Source organism: Triturus cristatus, chromosome 12 (assembly GCF_964204655.1).
Source record: "Triturus cristatus chromosome 12, aTriCri1.1, whole genome shotgun sequence".
In the NCBI taxonomy this organism is placed as follows: Eukaryota; Metazoa; Chordata; class Amphibia; order Caudata; family Salamandridae; genus Triturus; species Triturus cristatus.
Window position 1 is genome coordinate 58,784,279 of NC_140595.1, and position 19,791 is coordinate 58,804,069.

At 45.9% G+C, this 19,791-nt stretch overlaps 1 protein-coding gene across 2 annotated transcripts in view; it reads right to left on the reverse strand.

The window, feature by feature from the left end:
• ATP8B3 (ATPase phospholipid transporting 8B3) overlaps nt 1-19,791 on the reverse strand; it is a 396,086-nt gene that overhangs the window by 11,026 nt on the left and 365,269 nt on the right. For both annotated transcript variants that reach the window (XM_085638336.1, XM_085638337.1), the window contains 2 exons: nt 18,029-18,268; nt 11,710-11,848 (listed from right to left, as the gene is read on the reverse strand). In XM_085638336.1, the coding sequence (XP_085494462.1) occupies nt 11,710-11,848; nt 18,029-18,268 (379 nt within the window). The remainder of the gene's footprint in view (nt 1-11,709; nt 11,849-18,028; nt 18,269-19,791) is intronic.

Here is a 19,791-nt window from a genome sequence, read left to right on the forward strand (position 1 = left end):
CAGTAGTGTAGCAAGGATGTCATGGGTCCTGGTGCAAGCAAGTTAAATGGAACTTTTGACTGCTGTTGGGGTAGTGAAGTACAGCAGTGATCTAGGTTCAGTGGACGGACACCAGCTGCACTAACGCCCCAGGAGATATGGCGGAGATACTCCCAGAGCACATCTTCTGGGTATAAACCACAGCACTCATTCCTCTGCTAATCCAGATATTACGGAATAAAGCGAAGTGCTCGCTATGCATATCCACTTTTGTTCTGACAGCATTTTGCACAGGAGACAATATTGTTTTTAGGTTGTCTGTAATAGAAGCTATTACAACTTCTGCTCGGATTTAAGCCCAGCACTTGGTTGAAAGCCAATGTCTACTTTGCCAAGAGCAGCTTATCCAAACACTTACTCAAAACAAATATATGTCGTTACTACGCATTCCGTTGCAACGCATGCCTTTACCACGCATGCGTTACAACGGAATGTTTTTTCTTCGCATTGCCCTTACCTCGATCTTGCCTTTACCCCGCTTTTTCGTTTTTGGGGGGGGAGACGTTTACGAGGTAAGTGTACCGTTGTAAACGTAACGCGTAGAAAATGCTTCGTGGTAAAGGCTGTTTCCCACACAAAACATGCGCACTTGACATTGTAGAGTGTAAACTGCTGATTTCGGTCTGCAAGTTAGTAGGAAGTTCATGTGTGTATCATTAGCACACAGCGACATCTGATCTCGTTTCGTGGTTGTTGATGGCAGAGAGCCAGAGAGCGCAGAGAAGATTAGATGACGCCACAAAGTGGAATCATGGAGTTGCTGCATTAGAAGTCAAAATTGAGTTTCCATGGTAATAGCAAGTTTAATTAAGAAGCACACGAACACACATGGATGCCTGCACAGAAATACACTTACAACACACCACCCAGACTTTTACGCGTTGCACTTGTGCACGCTCATTTACACTTTGTGTTGTATTGGAGTTTATTGTTACACTTACATAGCACCACATGCATTATTGAACGGTAGCACACCACAGTTGTTCCCGTCCCATGCATAAAGCCCTATTTATGCACTAGACAGAATTCCGAGTTTGGTTTTAGTTAACACATCCGATAATTATCAGATGCGTTAAATAACCCAACATTAGTGAGGTAAACTTAGTGAAAATATTCAGTATTTACCATATTATGCTGATTTTAGTGCATAACCTCCAAAATCTGCATGTTATTCCCCATAAACTCATAATCGGTGCAATTTATCGCACCAGATCAATAATTTACTCCATAGTATTGTTATTTATTAGGGGCAATAAATAACACCCCCGTTTGTAATCCGGCCCTAAGTGTGAAGCATTTGGGCGCCATGCCGTGCCCGAGTGACCAGAGAGCTGTGGGATTAAGGAGGAAATTTAAGAGATAGATATGCACATTTGTGTTGTGAATGAGGTTCAAATACTTCTCTTTAATCGTTTATTATTTAGTGTGCAGGCCCTATTTGGTCTATAGTGTTCTCTAGACTTAATCCACTTCTTGCGCTGTTTGTAACTGTTGTGTAGCCCTTTACAAATCTTGCTATACTAGGAGGTAGAGGGGGACAAAGAGGGGAGGAAAGAGAGATAATCACAAGATATTCTTGGGAGCCTGTACTGCAGTCATTTATAGGCGAATTAAAATAGAAGATGTTTAATATTGAGTAAAGGTAATATGGATTTTGGGACCTGTAGTGGTAGACTATAATATGGTCCTCCATGGTACCAGCTATAAGTGACAGATCTCCATAATGATTAAATGCTGGTCATTGAGTATTTTAGGTGTGTTGATAATGGTTTTCTCTTGGTATGACAAGTCCTGCAGCGGTTTCAGTCTGTTGTGGAAGATTTATCAGGACTGCCAGGTTGGATAATTGTTATGTAGCCTTCATTAAATATGGATGGTTAACACTGGGTCTAGTTGCGATGATTTCTTGACAATTTAAGCACCACTGCTGTCTAGTCGGCTCAAATTAGCCACACAACTATTTGATCCATGGATGAAAGGCCACTGTCCTGTGCTAGCCGTGGGACCTTTTTTTCTTCTTTTGACTATGTGAGGGCTTTTCTGCCTGGGCCAATTTGGCCTGCCCAGGGAAAAAAGGTTATGCAAAGGCAAGACACTTCATTGTGCTTGTGGCACCACTGATAGGCAGATTTACTGACATGTTTCAGAATAATGGCAATGAGCTCCTGGATAATCAGAGCATGAAGTGTGCCTGCTCTGATCTTGTCGCAGTCTGAGAGGAGGCCTTTGGAGGATTTAGGACTTGCCAGCCAAGCCCCAAGACCACAGGAGGCCATGGACTGCAGCTCTGACCACAAAGCTCAAACCTAGCTTCGCAATCCTCATTTTGCCTAGGAGGAATGCAGGCTTCGAACAAAAGACCTGGAACTTTATCCAGCACCCTCAAGGCCTAATCCTTAATCTAGAATCAGACAAGCAAGCCTCCTGTCCATCATCAAGGACACCTTCTTGTTGTGTGTCCTGGGCCAAAGACTCCTCGTGAAGCAGACTGCAACAGGTAAGGTTCAATGTTTTTATTTATATTTCACAGGCTCTTTTACCACAAAAAAGCTCTATTTTTGTATCTAGTTCAAAATACAGGAAACCAACTTATTTCTGCCTGCAGTAGAAATGGTGTTAGGTGCTTATGTGTTTTGTTGGATTCCTTTTTTCATTATTTTGTGTTTTATACTATGTTATTATGGTTATTTTATGTACCAAAATTGTGTATGCCATTCCAGACCTGTATTGAAAAAGGGATGTGAATTGTAGGTCTGTGAAGGCCAAATTCAAGCCAGATATTCAGTAAATCCAAGCAAAATACAGTTAATCTAGATTGAATTCATACACATCTCAAAGATGTATTACTCTAATGACAACTAAAAGAATCCTAATGAACATGAAGGCAAGAAAAAGGTGAAATAGTAGCATGTAAATGAAATGGAAGCAAGACATAAAAAAAACAATTACAAGACTAGTCTGTGAACTAGCCACTTAGTTAATGAAGATAACGTTCACAGTAACAAAGGAAGACATGCATAGCATTGGTTTGGAGCTATTGTGATTCGTGTGTATAAAGTGTACCAATGACTATACAACAGCAGCAAAAATAGGTAGGAAGTAAAACACAGGTAGGAGTAAAAACCATACCAAACACAGTATCTTGTAAGCAAAAACTGTAATTGAAAATGCTTCTAGTATTAAAGTGGATGATTGACTTTTTGATCCTAAGTAATAGGGCACAGATAATTCAAAGAGAACTTCGTCATGTCTCAGCATTGTGGAGAGTGCCAACTACTTACAATTTGTTGGCTTCATTATTACTCTTACTTGCTTAACGTAATTGGCCTGTCTGTGCCGGCTTTACTTCCTCTTTGTGTATGTGGAGCATTGACCAAGTACTGATAGCTTCATCTTGATTAGTGTCCTTCTGCTGCTCGCAAGATTGTGGTTCTATTTTTATTTTTTGTAAAATGTATGTTCATTGGCATTTTGTTAAGTAAACATTTGTTGCTTTACCATAACAGAAACATCAATGTTATATAGTACAGGACACATAATGCATATAATCAAGGCTGAGGACCATATTCCTTATGCTGCTGCGTTAAACTGTGGAAGGGGGACAGTCTGTAATAATTAGTACAGTTTCAAACAGTGTAGAGGCTTAAAGAGTCCTTTCCTCCATCATGCAGTTTCACAGTCCCTAGCGCCGTGCCCAGTTGACGCTCCACCCTTCCAACCGGGAAGGTGCTTCAAAGGAAAAACAGAAAAAGTAAAACGATTAACCCAAAAACCCCCTTAAGCCCTCCCACTAACAAGGTGTGTGGTGACGACTCTACATATGAATTCTGAGTGTGTGAACGGGCAGAAATGCAGGATGTTAGAACTGAAAGAGCTGCAGGTCTCTAATAGTCGCGGGGCATACCGCCAGCGGCAGGCCCCGTGTAAGGAAGGCAACCAATGGACCCCACTTATATTCAAAACCTTTATAGTCATCGCTGAAAATGTCAGTCATTCTTTCTAGGCAGAGGATTTTCCAACGTCGCGCATGCCAGACTGAGGTGGTAGGGGCTGTCTTCCTCTTCCATGCTGCAGCCAATGTTACTTTCGCTGCACCTATACATGTCCACATGATGGCTTTATCAGCCTTGGTCTGGTGTTCTAAAGAGGTTATCTCGTATACCTAGGAGGACTCCTTCCATGGTGGTCGGTATGGGATATCCCAACAGAGTTTTAAGATGAGCCAAGATTTCCTCTCAGGAGGGACGTATAGTAGGGCAGTCCCACCAGATATGTTGGAAAACGCCTCCAACATCTATCTGACGAGTTTGGGAAAAGTCGTTTGAGTTTGGCCGGGCAAAGGTACCAGTCCATCAGGGTTTTTAAATGTGCTACCCTGAGCTCCATGGAGTGATTGAATTAGATAGATCAGACCAGAGTGCGGCCCATTCCTTGTCGTGTATGTCTCGCTTCAACAGGCCCTCCCACATAGCCATGTATCTCGGTTGCGCTGCATGTGTGTTACAGAGTAGATAATTGTAGAGGAAGGTAATCACCCCTTTTATTGAACCTACTGTTTTTACATACTTTTCAAACCCTGTTTTCTCCCTGGTAGCATGAACCCGTGTGTGAGCGGTAAGTGCCCAATGTCTAAGTTGAAGGTAGTGAAAATGTTCTTCAAACGGTAAGTGGAATTCCCGTCTGCAGTTATCAAAGGTTAAGATATTGTAGGTGTGGAATAGGTGATCAAGCATAAGACAACCTCCCACTCTCCAAGCATCGAACGGGCCTTCGTGTAGAGCTGGCGGAAAGGCCGGATTAAAGTGGATCGGGTATATGGGGAAGGGAACTAGGTCCAGGCCTCATCTACTGAAACGGAGTCCCGTACCTTCAGGACAGTGCGCGTGGGAGTAATAATGTACACATTTGCTGGTCGCTCTTTCTTAGGCTTCCAAATCAGATCCCATGTCGTCCTCCCCGCTACTCCCCTGTCCATATGAAGCCAATGTTTCCCTGATTCCCGTTTAAACCACTCTGTCACAATCCGCAATTGCGTCGCTTTATAATATAAACCTATATCTGGCAGTCCCACCCCACCTTTCGTTCTGGGCCGCCGCAGAATGGAGAAGGATAATCGGGCCCTTCCTCCCTGCCAAATAAACTTTGTGAGCAGAGATTTGATTTTAGGCAGAAAGGTCAAATCTAGATCTATGGGTAGTGCTTGAAAGAGGTACAACAATTTGGGCAGTAGTGTCATCTTGATCGCATAGATGCGACCAAGCCAGGAAATGAAAAGGGGCTTCCACCGCTTAAGGTCATTCTGTATTTGAAGGAGCGTGTTCTGGAAATTGGCTTTATAAAGCCCCTCTACTCGAGGTGTTAGTTGGATCCCTAGGTATTGGAGGGTGCGATTCGACCACTGTAAAGGAGACTGGGATTGGACAACACGTGCCTCCGCGTCTGGAATGGGGGAGATTAAGACATAGGATTTGTCGAGATTGACCTTGAAGCCGGCTACAACTTCAAATTTGGCGAGTTCTAACTGCAGGGCAGGGAGCGAGTGTGACGGGTCCGCAAGTGTCAGCAGCACATTGTCTACAAAGAGTGAGATTTTGTGATCGCCCCCTCCAAAGGGTATGCCCTGTATTGCCGAATTATTGCGATGGACATCGCGAATGGTTCAATACTCAGCGCAAAAAGCAGGGGTGACAAAGGGCACCCCTGTCTAGTACCTCTCGTAAGGGAAAATGGAGTCGATAATACCCCATTGACCTGTACTTGGGAGCAAGGTTGGGAGTAGTTGGCCTTAATCATGCAGATGAATTTGTCTGCGAAGTCAAAGGCCGTAAGTACCCGAAAGAGGAATGCCCAGTCCACCCGATCAAAAGCCTTTTCGGCATCTAGCCCCACCAGGACCACTGGTATCCTTTTTTTGTTGGCTTTCTCGATTAGGTGTATCGTATGTCTAATATTGTCATGTGTCTGTCTCCCCTTGATGAAACCAGACTGATCAGGGTGGATCAGATCTGGCATCAGGTCTTGGATCCGATTCGCAAGAATAGTGGAGAACATCTTCGCGTCCAGATTTAAGAGAGCACAGAGCTGAACATTTTTCCCGGGCTTGGGGATGACCGTGACCACAGCTTCGGCCATCGAGGGGGTCACTTCACCTGTCTCCGCTATCTGGTTAAAAAGGCTGGTGAGGTAAGGGATAAGGTTGGGGGAAAAGGTTTTATAAAAGTGGGCTGTGAGGCTGTCCGGCCCTGGGGCCTTGTGCAGTTTGAGAGCTGAGATTGTCGCTCTCACCTCATCCGCCGTGATCGGGCCGTAAGGGTATCATTCGTAGCTTGTGAGGGTCGGGGAAACCGCAGAGCCCTAAGATAGCTGTCATGTATGTCTGGTTCTCTGGGTTCCTTAGTATAAAGTGTCTTATAAAATGATCCAAAGAGATCTGCCTTGTCTCTATCTGCGTGCACCAGGCCATTATTTCCATCTCGCATGCCCCCAATGTATTTCCTCTCTCGCTTCACTCTTAGTTGCCTTGCTAGATGTTTCCCGATCTTGTTCCCTTGAGTGTATGAGATGTTGCATAGCTTTAAGAGTGTGTATTCTGCCCTGTTGCTATAGATTGACTTTAACTTACAGCGCGATGCTGTGAGAGAGCGCAGGGTCGCCCTAGTGGGTTTGTTCTTGTGTGCCTGCTCTGCCTGTTCTAACTCCCTCTCAAGTCCTTCCCTCTCTCTTGCCCGTTGTTTATTTAAGGTGGAGTTAATTTCTATACATTTCCCTCGTATAACTGCCTTAAAGGCATCCCATGTGTTACCCGGGGAGGTATCCTCCGTTTTGTTCACTTTAAAGTATTCTGTGATTGCCTCTCGTAATTCCGTACGCAATACACTGTCTCGTGTGAGGTAGGTCAGGAAGTACCATTTGGGGTTCGTGGCTGGGGCAGATCCCCACTGTAAGCAGATCGAAAGTGGATAATGATCTGAGTTGGCAAGGGGGAAGATCTTGGCCTCGGTAAGTTTGCCCATCAAGCGTTGATTGATGAAAATATAGTCTAGGCGTGAGTATGTGTGGTGTATGTGTGAATAAAATGTGTAGTCTCTAGTTTGGGGATATAGGGTGCGCCAAGCGTCTCGCAGTCCAAAGTCCTGCATTCTTTGCTTAATTTCTGTGGGGAAGGAGCCCGTTTCGGATCTGTGTGAGTGAGTGCTGTCTATATCAGGTTGCCAGGTCAGATTGAAATCCCCCAGTAGTATGTTAGGCCCTTCTACGAAATGCTACATTTTATCAAGTAGGGTGGTGAGAAAGCTTGGTTGGCCCACATTTGGCACATTCGCCACTATAAAGGTGCACAGAGTACCCCTCAGCATGCCTTTAACCAGTACCATCCTCCCCTCCCTGTCTGACTGGATGTCTAGTGGTTGGGATTTTGTCGCAGCGTGAAATAATATTGCTACTCCTCTATGTTTGATAGGTGCTGACGATCTATAGATAAGGGGGTACGTTGTGCTTGAGTCTCAGTTTGTCAGCCTTCTGTAAGTGCGTCTCTTGGAGAGCCACTATATCGATGTGGTGATCTGTGAGGTATTTCCAGACCTTTTGTCTCTTCTGTGGTGAGTTGAGACCCCTAACGTTCCACGAGGCTATAGTAATTACCATCCTTCCTAATGGACCTCCCCCTCCCCTGCCTAGAATCGCTCCTTCGCGCCTGCGTAACCAACATTATGGAAAGAGTACCTCCATGTCCCTGCCCGAACACACAAGTCTCCCTCCCATCGCCCTCTGGTCGATTGAGTAGAGAATGCCACCACCACACCCCCACCCCACCCCCCCCTCCCATTCCCTGTCCCAAACCTAAAAGAAGAAAGACATCCTGAAAATGAATTGACTTGTCCATCCAAAACAAACAATGAAAATGAGTGTGGAGGAGCCCCTTCCAGAGGGAGATCCCCGGGTTAAGACACACTTGAGGAACGTAACTATTCCCGTTTCCCTATCCCCTCTTACGAACAAAAAGAAATACAAGGCATATAGTTTAGAACAATATACAGCCAGTTTTCAGTGGGCCTATGGGTGAAGACCCCTGCAACGAGTAAGAAAAACAGAGCAAACAAAGAGTCTCAGTGGTACCACATGCGGTAGGGAGACCGAATGCGAGTTCTTCATAGTCAGCACGTTCTGTGTGGAGCCCCCTTACTGCCTTGGAGACAGGATACTTTCGTCGTCAGCTCATAATTGACGTCGTGTAGCCAGTTGGTGCCAAGGGCAAGGTCTCGGACCGGATCGTCTCGTGCCGCCCAGGCGTTTGGTCCCTACACAGGAGCAACATTTGCAAGTCCTCCGCTCTATCCAACCCCCAGTGGAAAGTTCCGAACGCCCCCCAGGGAGGAGGCCTCTGTCAAGACTCTCAAGCAAGATAATTGCAAGTCTTTCGTTCCATCCAATCGTTACGTATTCGCCCCTCCATTTGGGGGTAACCGGATCCTCCAGGGGTTCCGAAGTACAGGGGTCGTCATAGGTCGAATCACTCTGGGGATTTCTTACCCCTGGGCCCATGGTACGCCATTGGCCTCCATTGTGTCGCCGCCGTTCGCCTTCCACTTATCGTGACAGGGACCTGCCATTGGGCGAGGAGAGCTCAATTCCTTGGAGATCCACTGCTTCTTGGAGCGCCGTGCAATGATGAGATTTATTGTCCCATTGAAAGGTTATACCAAAGGGATATGTCCATCGGTATCTGGTTTGCTTGTCTCTCAGGAATTCGGTGATCGGAGGGAACTGTTGGCACCGCAAGAGTGTGGCCTGTGCCACATCCTGGTAGAGTGTACACGAAGCATTTTGGAAGGTGACCTTTTCGACTGATCTCGCCTTTTGTAGGACCATTTCTTTGATTTTAAACGAGCTGAACTTCGCTATCACATCAAGGGGCCGACGATTTTCACCCAGCAGCCTCGGGCCAACCCAGTGGACTCTTTCCAACCGCAACTCCGGGCTCGTGTCACCCAGCACCGAGAAGAACAAGCCCACCATGAATGACTCTAAATTTGGGCCCTCGCAATCTTCTTCTAGGCCTCTGGCTCAGATGTTATTGCGTCGAGAGCGGTTTTCTAGGTCTTCGCAATTAAGTATGGTGGCACGCAGTTGGCTGCGCAGATCTGCCGAGTCCTCTTCCAAGGGTGTGAGGCGATTGGCCATCTCTTGGTGCTTTGCCTCAAGGTCTAGCGTGCGGGTGCCTACCGAGTCCACATCGGCCTGTAAGGATATAATTTTCTCCCTCATCTCTGCTCGGAAGGACGCAAAGGAGGCATCCATGTCAGCCTTGATCTCTGTCCGGCGTTCCTTTTTAAATTCTCGCAGGGAAGACAGGAGGTCCTCTTTAGTTAGCGCCATGGCCCGTGCCGATGGAGAAGCTTCTTTGCCTGATGCTCCCGCGCCAGTGGAGGCAAAATAGTTGGAGACCTTGTTGTTGGGGGTCTTTTTGGGTGGCATAAGGGGGCCCGTGATGTGGTCAGCTCCAGGCCGTCCCCACCGTCTCGTGGAAGTAGTATGGGGCGTTTGAGCGTATTGTAGAGACCCAAAACACTTATCTCTCCTTGTCAGGCTTCACTTTTCGCTGATGCATCGCCCACCTTGCAAGTATCCTCACTATTCACGTTGGATACCTTGGCAACAGGAGTGCTCTAGAATCGTCCTGACCACCCTGGGCACGCTGGGGGACCTCCGTGAGCTCTTGAAGAAGGATCTGTCCTCAGTTAGGTGACCATGTGAGGATCAGGCAATTGGCCACCTCCAAGCCTTCAGGGTTGGGGAACACAGTGTGGCGCTATGTCTGCCTTTTGTATGAGCTAGCCTCGCAGCGTGCACAACTCTGCCCCGTCCCTATGGCACACTTGCCTGTGTGGGGATTATGGGAGCGATGTCTCCAAAGCGTGCAGACCCTCACCGGCGGCTGACCGGAGTGGTGCCGAGCAGGGAGAAGGACATAAAGGACTTCGCTGGGGGGGCCGGCGCTTCTTCCCAGGATGAGGAGAGCACAGTACTAGCCGCGTCTTCTTTATTGCGCCGCGCCCGCCATTTTGTCGGGACGGGGTTCCGGTTCCCGTAGCGCGCCCTCCTCCCGCCACAACTCCCAGGTGCAGTGCAGCAGCCGATTCACACAGGGAGTGTCCTTACTTTCTTGTACGTGGCAGCGAGGGCATACGCTGCCACGTCAAGGGCCCCGGGGATCGAGGTGAAACATTACCGGGAGTTCGCCGCGGTGCGAGGCGCCATTTTCTCCAGCGGGGCGCCAAGCTATTTCAGAGCTCCACGCTGGCTTTTTCTTCACGCAGGCACTTCACAAGGTCCCACCGGCGAGTCTCTGCATCTCGCTGCCTTGGGGTAAGCGAAAACTCCTTCAGGAGGTAGGAATTATACCTTATGTAAGGGAATGTAACGGGGCCCAGGACAGAGCCGATCAGAAACCAATCCGATCGGCCATGTTAGTTGGCCCGGCCCCCCCTATTTTGATTTTTTTTCTATTTCCTGTCGTGTTTTCCATTTTTAATTTTTTCTTCCAGTCCTATTGCTTCCTCCCTCCCATCCCATATTGTCCAGGTTTGCTCCTTCATTCCTACCCCACCCTGCCTTGTCTGTATTGCTTCTTCCCTCTCACATTTCAACCACCCATTGTCCATGTTGCATCTTCTCTCCCACCCCTGTTGCCCATGTTGCCTCTTGTCTCCCACCTGACATTGTCAGTTTTGCCTCTTCCCCCACTCACCACCCTCCCATTGTCTGTGATTCCTCTTCCTAACCAATACCCACCCTCCTGATTTCTGTTTTGCCTCCACCACCACCCACCATAAAAATGCCATTATGACACGGCCAGCACTGGCTGCATCAAAGCGCTTTTTTAGCTTTACATGGCATAGCGATTTTTTGATAATTTTCATAGTGCTTTTTTAATATCTTTTAGACATGCTGCTCTACAACATGGCTTAAAAACATTGGCAAAGTCAATAGCTCTCATATAGGTGTGGTCTATTGGCTTTGGCAATGCTTTTTAATTACTTCTAAATCAGTGACCCGGCAGGGCTCACTCCCTTAACATTTGCAGGACCCTAAGCCCTTTTTAGGTGGTCAAGTAACTAGTCTGTTTTTATTACTTATTGCTTCTTACCCCTGACAAAGTCGTAAAGCAGGCCGATGTGTTTATTGACTTTTCAAATAATATCTAGCTACTGAAGCATGTTTAGCAAACCATTAACAGCAATGGAACGTAACTATCGGGGCGTTTCACAAAGGTAACTTACAATTGTGAGTAACTTACGTGACTGTATGTAAGTAACGCAAACTAAATCGGCAGATTTCTAATATGATGAACACAGGTAAATAATAAAACTGCATAATGTGTGAACGCCACTGTCGGGAAAATACAGTGGCAACAAGCAGTAAGCGATTGATTAGAAAAAGTTTGTGTATTTTTCTGACATTGGCGTAAGAAAGAGCTACATGCCTTGATAAACATTCATCACTGAAGAGAGGGAAAGCCTGGCATTTCTTATGGGCACCACAGGCCGCTCAGAGCTGAAATCTGCAATGTGCCGCATGAGTCCCATCAGGAAAAACTTCCAAATAAAAACTTACCCGGGCTTTAGTAAACCACATTCGAACAATGATTTCATACACTGACTTTTCCCTTACCTGGAAATCTAAACATGTCCGGAGCCGCCTTGAAGAGCGGAAAGCTTTGCGTCATTAGGGAGACAAGGAAATACATCAGTGGACTGATCAGGACAGCAAGGCTAGACACCGCAGTCCAATAGGAGATATCAAGGAGGATCTGGAGGTGAGAAGCAGCAGCAGCAAAACAAAGGAGAGCCATTTGTTATTCTTTCAGTGGAGTACCACAGACTACTGAAAAGAAAGAAATCCCTTACCCCTGCCCCATTAAGAGGAAACAGTTACTACAGTGTTTTATTATTTGTCCTACCTCTGCTGTTTTCTAAATCAGGGAGAGTTACAAAACTTCTCCTCATCTCAACCACATATCCACGAAACACATACGTCTCGTCCAATCTCGTTAACCCCGAAAAAAATTAAGGTTATGGTTTTGTTAGTCATTATCTGGAGAATGTGAGGGATAGAGATTTTCACTCGATGCCTAGCAAAGAGACTAACGCTCTTCTTGCAGCTGTATTACCGAGGTTCCTTGAAAGGGAATTATTTTTCCTTTTGCATAATGCCTCTATTGAGATGTATACTGCCCTGTACTCCATTAAAAGTACAAGAGGGTTGGCAGCATTGAGAAAGAAACTTTTTAAAGGTATTTCTGTACCCCACCATCGAAGGTGTTAGACAATTGTTACTCAACTGCTGTGATAGGTCTACAAGGTAGTAGAGAGTTAAGTAGAAGCTCTAACACGGCCCTCTGAAAGATGAGAAGGCACCATTTGCCTGGCAGTATCAGCTCTCCGAAAGCATTGTTCATGCACTAGATCTGGCAAAGATCTCCTCGTTAGCTTGTTTGATAACTCTGGTACTTTTGTGACAAAATCTAAAGCACATCTTTTCTAATACATAACAAACAAACATACTGTGTAATTCTTATCTGCATCAAGAAACATTGTTTTCACTTTGTTAATCAAATTAATTCCCTAATAGGAGTTGGCCTAACGGCTAGGGCAGTCAACCTCAAATCTGGGGAACTGGGTTCGAGTCTTGGCAAGGACGCCCAACTTCCTGTGATTCTTGGAAAATCACTTAATCTCCCTGTGTCTGACAAATAAAACGAATGTGTCATCATTTAACGCAACTGGTGCTCGTGTAAAGCGCTCTGATGCCCGATACCTTCGGGTCAAGTTCGCGCTATATAAACCTCAGCAAAAAAAATAATAATCCCTCCATTTTGTACTCTAGAATGCAATAGTTGTTAGATCTACAAACATGTCTCTCTCTTCTAGCAATGCCCCTTTCTAATACCAAAACACAAATTTTAACACAAAGCGAATAGGTTATCCTAAAGGATTTACTTTATTCCAATCACTGCTCCTCTTCCAAAACACCTAGTGTATCCCTTGTCTTCCAAAGTAGCTGGCTATTATCAAAGCTTTCCTATCCCACAGCACCACCCTTTTCTGCAGCATGTCTCTTTTGTATTGTATTGCAGCATTTATATAGCGTTTACTACCCTTATGTGGGGCGCAGAAGCTCTTGCCTACATGAGTAGCATGCTACATCATGTAGGGTGTATGGTTGGAAAGATGTCTTTGTTTTGATTCTATGTGGGATGGGTTTCTATGTTGTGCGTTATGACCACTAAGATGTGTTTAGGGGACGAGAGCGGGGGAACATGGCGGCCGGCTAAGAGCCTAGGTCGCGAGCTCCGCAGTTGGGGGACTGAAATGGAATGCTGAAGCGGCTCCCAGCACCCGGATGAAGTAACGAGGAGCGCTTTCTGTCGGTAAACTTTCGGCAAGAACTTGTTAAAACAAAAAAACGTACGGGGGCGGCTCCGAGGTTTCGAGGCTCTGTGACTTCCCTTGGGGGACTGAGCAACTTCTTAGAGAGCGTTTCTCGGTGTGGATAGGATAGGGCGGAGGTGGCGTTTGAGGCTGCTGAGTGCAACACAACGGAGGCGGAGGCGGAGGCGACGCTCGGACCGAGGCAGGACGGGGAGGACTGGGAGGCGTGTCTGGCCTGGAGGCGGCAATCAGAGGCTCTAGCAGTGCGGGAAGCACGGGAGAGGACAGAAAGCTTCTGGGGAACATCAGCGTGGGGCTACTCTGAGGGTAGGTTTCAGGGGCCCCTTGTGTGACTCGCCTCTCCTTCTACAGCTGATTTCTGCAGCACCAGACACACCCAGGGGAGTTAGGAGAGCCACATACTCGCAGAGTAGGGTCATTAAGGGAAACCTGGTGCTGGAAGGCGACTTTCTTGCTAAAATCTAAAAAGACAGCGTAAGAGTAAATGACATTTCTGCCATCTGTATGAATTCCTGAAAGAAAGAGGGCAGAGGTAGACTAGGGGGGCCACTATTTCAGTTACATCTTTGGAGGGGTCCTGCCAAGACAAATTAGTACCATTGTCTCATGCTTGAGCGGGCACTAAGATACTTGAGGACAGTGCTACTAAACCCAAAGAAGCAGCACATGACTTAAGAAGTAAGCGCCTGATCGGGGACCCGGACCCTGCCCCTCCCAGTATTAACCCCCTAATAGAAACTAGATCAACAAGAGAACAGGAACTGGGCAGAGAGGTAGCTCTGATAGAGGTCGGCAGCACAGGTAGACCCACGAATAGAAAACAGAGAGGCCTGAAAACCAAGGGGAAAACATCAGCGGTAATCTCAACAAGAGCAGCAAAGACGGCCAAAAAAGAGCTGCTACGGAGAGGATCCAATCTGAAAGTGACTCCTTCATTACGCTCTTTTTTTAAGGTGCAGGAGAAATCAGCCCTAAGACACGAGTCGCCCAAATCTGAGAGAGCTATAGCTACAGAGAGCGGGAGCGTCACAGTGAGTGGTCAATCGGGAGGGCCCCTGCCAATACCAGCAATTCCAGCAATAATGGAATCCCCTAATAGATACCAGATACTCATGAGTTTAGATACAGGACTTAACGAGCAGAATTATATCGGAGTTACCGAAGTCGAGGAGACGCCAGAGAGAGCAGGAAACCAGTTACAGTGCCTAAAAAACAAGGAGCAAGAGTTTGGTGATCCATAGGACCGCTGAACTTGTGGTGGCGGTCTGACCGCGGCCACACTGTGGGACCGCCTGCAGTATTACGACTGCGGTGGTCGGACCGTCACAGGATTGCTGCGATTGCCTCGGATCAAGGGTCCCACGGTGGCCGCACAGCAGTCAGCAGCACTAACAGGGGCAGCTTCTCCATTGGGGCCAAAAGGGTGGTGACCCCCCCACAATCATGTCACACCTTATTTCTCTAAATCTTACAATCTCACCTATCATTTCCTAACATGTAAAAGCTGCAATATCACCCTGCACCAGTAGAGGGCTCCTGGGGCTGTATTGCATATATGTCAGACGTGGTCTGTTACAGCCCGTCCTTTCACAGATGCAATACATATCAGACATGCTGCACTAGCATCAGGCAGTGCAGCATGCCAGATAATGGTGAATTGGGGTCTGCCAGTCATGCCGCCTTATGCCCCATTAGAAGCCATGATAAAGGAAAAAGGACAGCCTACCATCCTATCTGAGCTGTTGCTTTGGCATAAGGGTGGGAGCCTCACTCTGGCGCTTTGTTTGTTCGTTCTGAAAGTCGGAAATCGATGTGCAGAGGAGATCGCTGAGGACTACCCCAGAAAAGTTTCCATGTTGTTTGTACAAATAAGAATATGCTTATGTTGTGTATGTACTTGTCTACAAGCGTGCACCAGTGTGTGTTTATGTGAGAGTGTGTTTTAGTGTATGTTTTTATGTAAACTTATTACTGTTTTATGACCTTTTATTTGATAGCCCACTACTTTATAAAGTGACCAGGCGCCACAAAGCACTAATATGCTGGCGGTGCCTCAACAGCACGGTCAAGCATATTAGGAGTTGGCCGTCCACTACCCTTTTCATGGCAGTGAGCCTGTCATGAAAAGGGTGGCAGAGAAGCAACAAAGGGGGTTCTAACAGGGGACTCTGCCAGAGTTGGGCCGGGGGTGCATGCAGGGGGGGAACATGTAGTGCCCAACTGTATTTGCACCCCCACTTCCTGCAAGGTGTGGCATATATGCCACACCGTGCCGGAGGGTGCAGTCAGCAGTCTGACTGGGGCAGTCTGCATTATAGTCTTGTCTATGAGCCTTGCAGGCCGCCACAGTCAGACCGCCGCAACACCGCCTGCCAGACCAGGATTTAACTCCTGATCTTGTGGGCGGTCTCACCACAAGTTTGGTAGTCCTACAACCGTTGATGAATGACCGCTGTCGCTGTAGGACCGCCAAACTTGTGATAAGGCCTGTAATATTTTCCACTCTGTTAAAGGAGTGTGGTGACTCCTGTGAGTGAATTTACAGGTGGAAAGATACACATAGTAACTGTCCACCTGTTTGTGGGAACCTCCAACCCTGGGGTATAGATCTCCATATCTGAAAATATGAAATAAATATAATAAAGGGCATTTAAAAAAAATATTTAAACTAATATAATTTAAAATATAAATTTTAAATAATTTTAAACAAATATTAAGCTAGAACTAAAAAATAAATACCTTACCTTCTAAAATTAACAATGTATTAAACTGTATCTTCATTTCATTTCAAAATATGGTTTACATTTTTTTAATCATACTTTAAGATTGATCATCCATTCTCTCTAACATTTTTATATTATTTAATTTGTAACACACCTAGTTCTAAGTTGATTTTATTTCATTTTAATATTCTTTGGCTTTTTAATCTAATAAAATTTGAGTATAATTTATTAAAAATTAATTTTGTCTTAAGTTATTCTTACGTTTTTAAACTTAACATACCTACACATGCACACTTATAGATATGTGTGTGTGTAGATATATATATCTATACATGTGTGTGTGAGTGTATATATATATATACACATGTGTGTGTGTGTGTGTGTGTGTGTGTGTGTATATATATATATATACATACACACACATACACACGTGTGTGTGTGTGTATTGTTTTTAAAACACTCTCCAATACAAAAGAGAAAGGTGCACTCAAGGGGTCATGTTTAGAATTGTGTCTTTATTCAGGCGGAAGCTGACCTACATGTTTCGGCCCTTGTCCAGTTTTTATAGAATTCATTTATTCATTTTAAATATTTCCTATGGAGTACTACTGTTATAGTCTGCCTCCATTGTTTTCTATGGGAGTGTGTTACAGTAACAGTGGTAGGTCAGGTACAGTGCTTGACTTAGTCCAAGGCTTGGCCGAAGTACCTTCAAGCTTGTTTTTTTACTATTGCAGCTGTAGTAGAATTGTATTGTGTCAGTAACAATTATCTTACTCTTAATTGGGTGTATATCTTGTATTACCATGCCCGTCCCTAAACCGCCCCATAAATGCCCCTTAACCCCACCCAGTCTGAAGTAATTATTCTCCATTTCATAAGCACCCCACTTTTACTTTCCTACATTTACTGCTAAATCCTATACTTATGTGTGCAAAGATCTCCACCACCGTGGCTGAGGTGCTGCTGTTTGGCCATAGGCTTGCAAATTGAACTTTGTAGCATGTAATTTAGTTCCACTAGAGAACTACTTTACATACTTCTGGAGAACTACTTTTCAAAGTCCAAAGTGCCATTTGCCAATCTGCCCTTAATAAATACATATGTTGGTGTATTTTTGCACTTCATTCTATTGTGTAGTCCACCCTGTGATAAGTAAAAACTGGCTACCGAGATTACCAAAGTTCAGGTCCGGACTGGGAACCAAAAGCAGCCCTGGCAGTTTTCTCATACCAGCCCCTGGGGAAGCACTGCATGGCCCCCGGAGGCTGGAAATGCTTGCATGTTGCTTTTGTCACTGGGGGCTGATATTGCAGCACAGCTGCAAAACTGGCCCGCAGTCACAAAAGGAGCTTCCATTACTGCATAACCAGCCTCCCACCCCCCTTTAAGCCTCCCGGGGAAGTGCCCGATACCCAGTACGGCCAGTCCGGCCCTGCCAAAGATCGTAGGATTAATAACAATTTTGATGATGATAGTTTTGATGTCTTAACTGTTCAGCAAAAATATGGCAGTGTTGAGAGCGGGACTATTCATTGCTTGACAGGCTATTGTCTTTAATAGGGGATTAAGGATGGGAGGAAATTCAGTTGCATGACTTGTGTGCCCTACTTACTCTTTCCAATTAGACCACTCTCAAGCAACCATATGGCAATGACTGCTTCTTAGTTTTAAGGGACCAATGACCCCTGTATAACAAGCTCTAATTCCACATGATGCCTCTAAAATATTCTTTCTCGACCAAACTTCAACATTCAATCAAATAAATTTTTATAGGAAGTAGATTAACTGATAAACTGAAAGACATGATCTTACCTCAAATGTGACTGCAAGTACACCTGCTGTTCCTGTGGTCACTGCAAAAGCCTGGTAGTCACAAACTCCCTCTGGCCCTGCTGTGTCCTTGAAGGCTCCATAGGGTATAAAGAAGCAGGCCAAGGAAGTGGAAATTCCTTGGAAGAATGACCAGAAGAAAGTCCTGTAGCTGAAGAGGGAAGAGCTCTGGCCCACCTTGTACAGTTGTGGTAATCTCAGGCTCATCTTGGCACTCACATCCTTCCAGCGCATGCAAGAAATGGGAAGAAGGCATGCAAAAGGGTAAACATAAAAAGAACACATTTTCTTTGACCATTAACCCCTTCCCTGCTCATGACGGAACCGTTCCGTCATGAGCCACGGTTGTCGTGTGCTCATGACGGAACGGTTCCGTCATGACAATCCTGTCGGCGGCCGCTCCGCCTGCGCGGCGCTGTTTCCCCGCCTGTGCGGGGCGACAACGCAAATGGGCGGAGTCATGACGGAACCGTTCCGTCATGAGCACAGCTCAACTGTGGCTCATGACGGAGCGGCTCCGTCATGAGCACAGGCCCACCGCGCTGCCCCCCTGCCCCCCCCAGCGCTGCAGCGGAATGTCCGCAGCAGCGAAGGGGTTATTCTTTGCTACAGAGCTATAAACTGTATATGATAGATACATCTAGTTGCAGATTTCTTACTTTAGAATCCTCCCCCTGGCGCTAGACTGGACCTGGAAATGTTTTCCACGGTATGTCTGTGCATCGGAAGAAGGCACCACGCAACTCCTTATCAACGTCATCACACAATCTGATGTTGATGGAATACATATAATCCCCTTGACGACACACTGACATCAGTTACTTCTTTTCCATGCTTGCAACGTGGATCCTTAGCGGATAGGGGGGAGTTTTATGGCCCATCTCCACATTTTGTGTGAGAAACAGTGTGCAATGCCTTCAGGGTTTAAACCCTGTGGATCTTGTGCCAGACAGATGTTAATCACAGATCCTCATACCATCTGTATGTGGAGCCTTTTATTCTCCATTCTTATTGTAAGATCGTGCCAAACTTGGGTTTCTCTAGGCTTCAAGGTTTATTTTTCATTCTTTTGATTTTCTACAAATGTATACTCTATTGTTTGCTAATGCTGTCTTAGGCAATTTGCTTTACTCTACCGTTTTGGATGGCTGTTGCTTTCCTACGTTGTGCAATGGCCATTATGGTTTCCGTACTATTATGTCAGAATTGTCTGACTGATTATTCAGCTTTACTTTATTTCTGTGTGTTATATTTTTCGTTTGTCAATACATAGGCGGCTATTTATTTTACTCCCATATCTGTGTTAGAGCGGTGGGGTGGGGCGCGGTTGGAGGGAAGTCGACAGAGGACGGGGCAGGTAAAATTAATTAAATAAATAAATAAAAACCACTTACCTTGCGCTCGCCGCATCGCTAACTCAGCGAAGCGGTGAACACAAGGTAAGTGCTTTTATCTTTTTTTAAATTAATTGTACCTACCCCATCGTCTGTCGACTTGCCCCCACCCTGCCTGCCTCACTGCTCTACCTGTGCCGGGCTCCACTGGGTATTTGTGTTGTCCCTATTCCAATTTCCTAGGGATTTGCCTGGTTCTATGCCACCAGTTGCTATTGGCGGGTTTGGTCGCTTAGTGGACTATGCCTCCACTGTAGGGACCTGTGAATAACCTCATGGTCACAGGTTCATATCTTGGCGGGTCCACACAGCCTTTTATCCTTCTGAGGTTGATAAAATAAGTATCAGTGA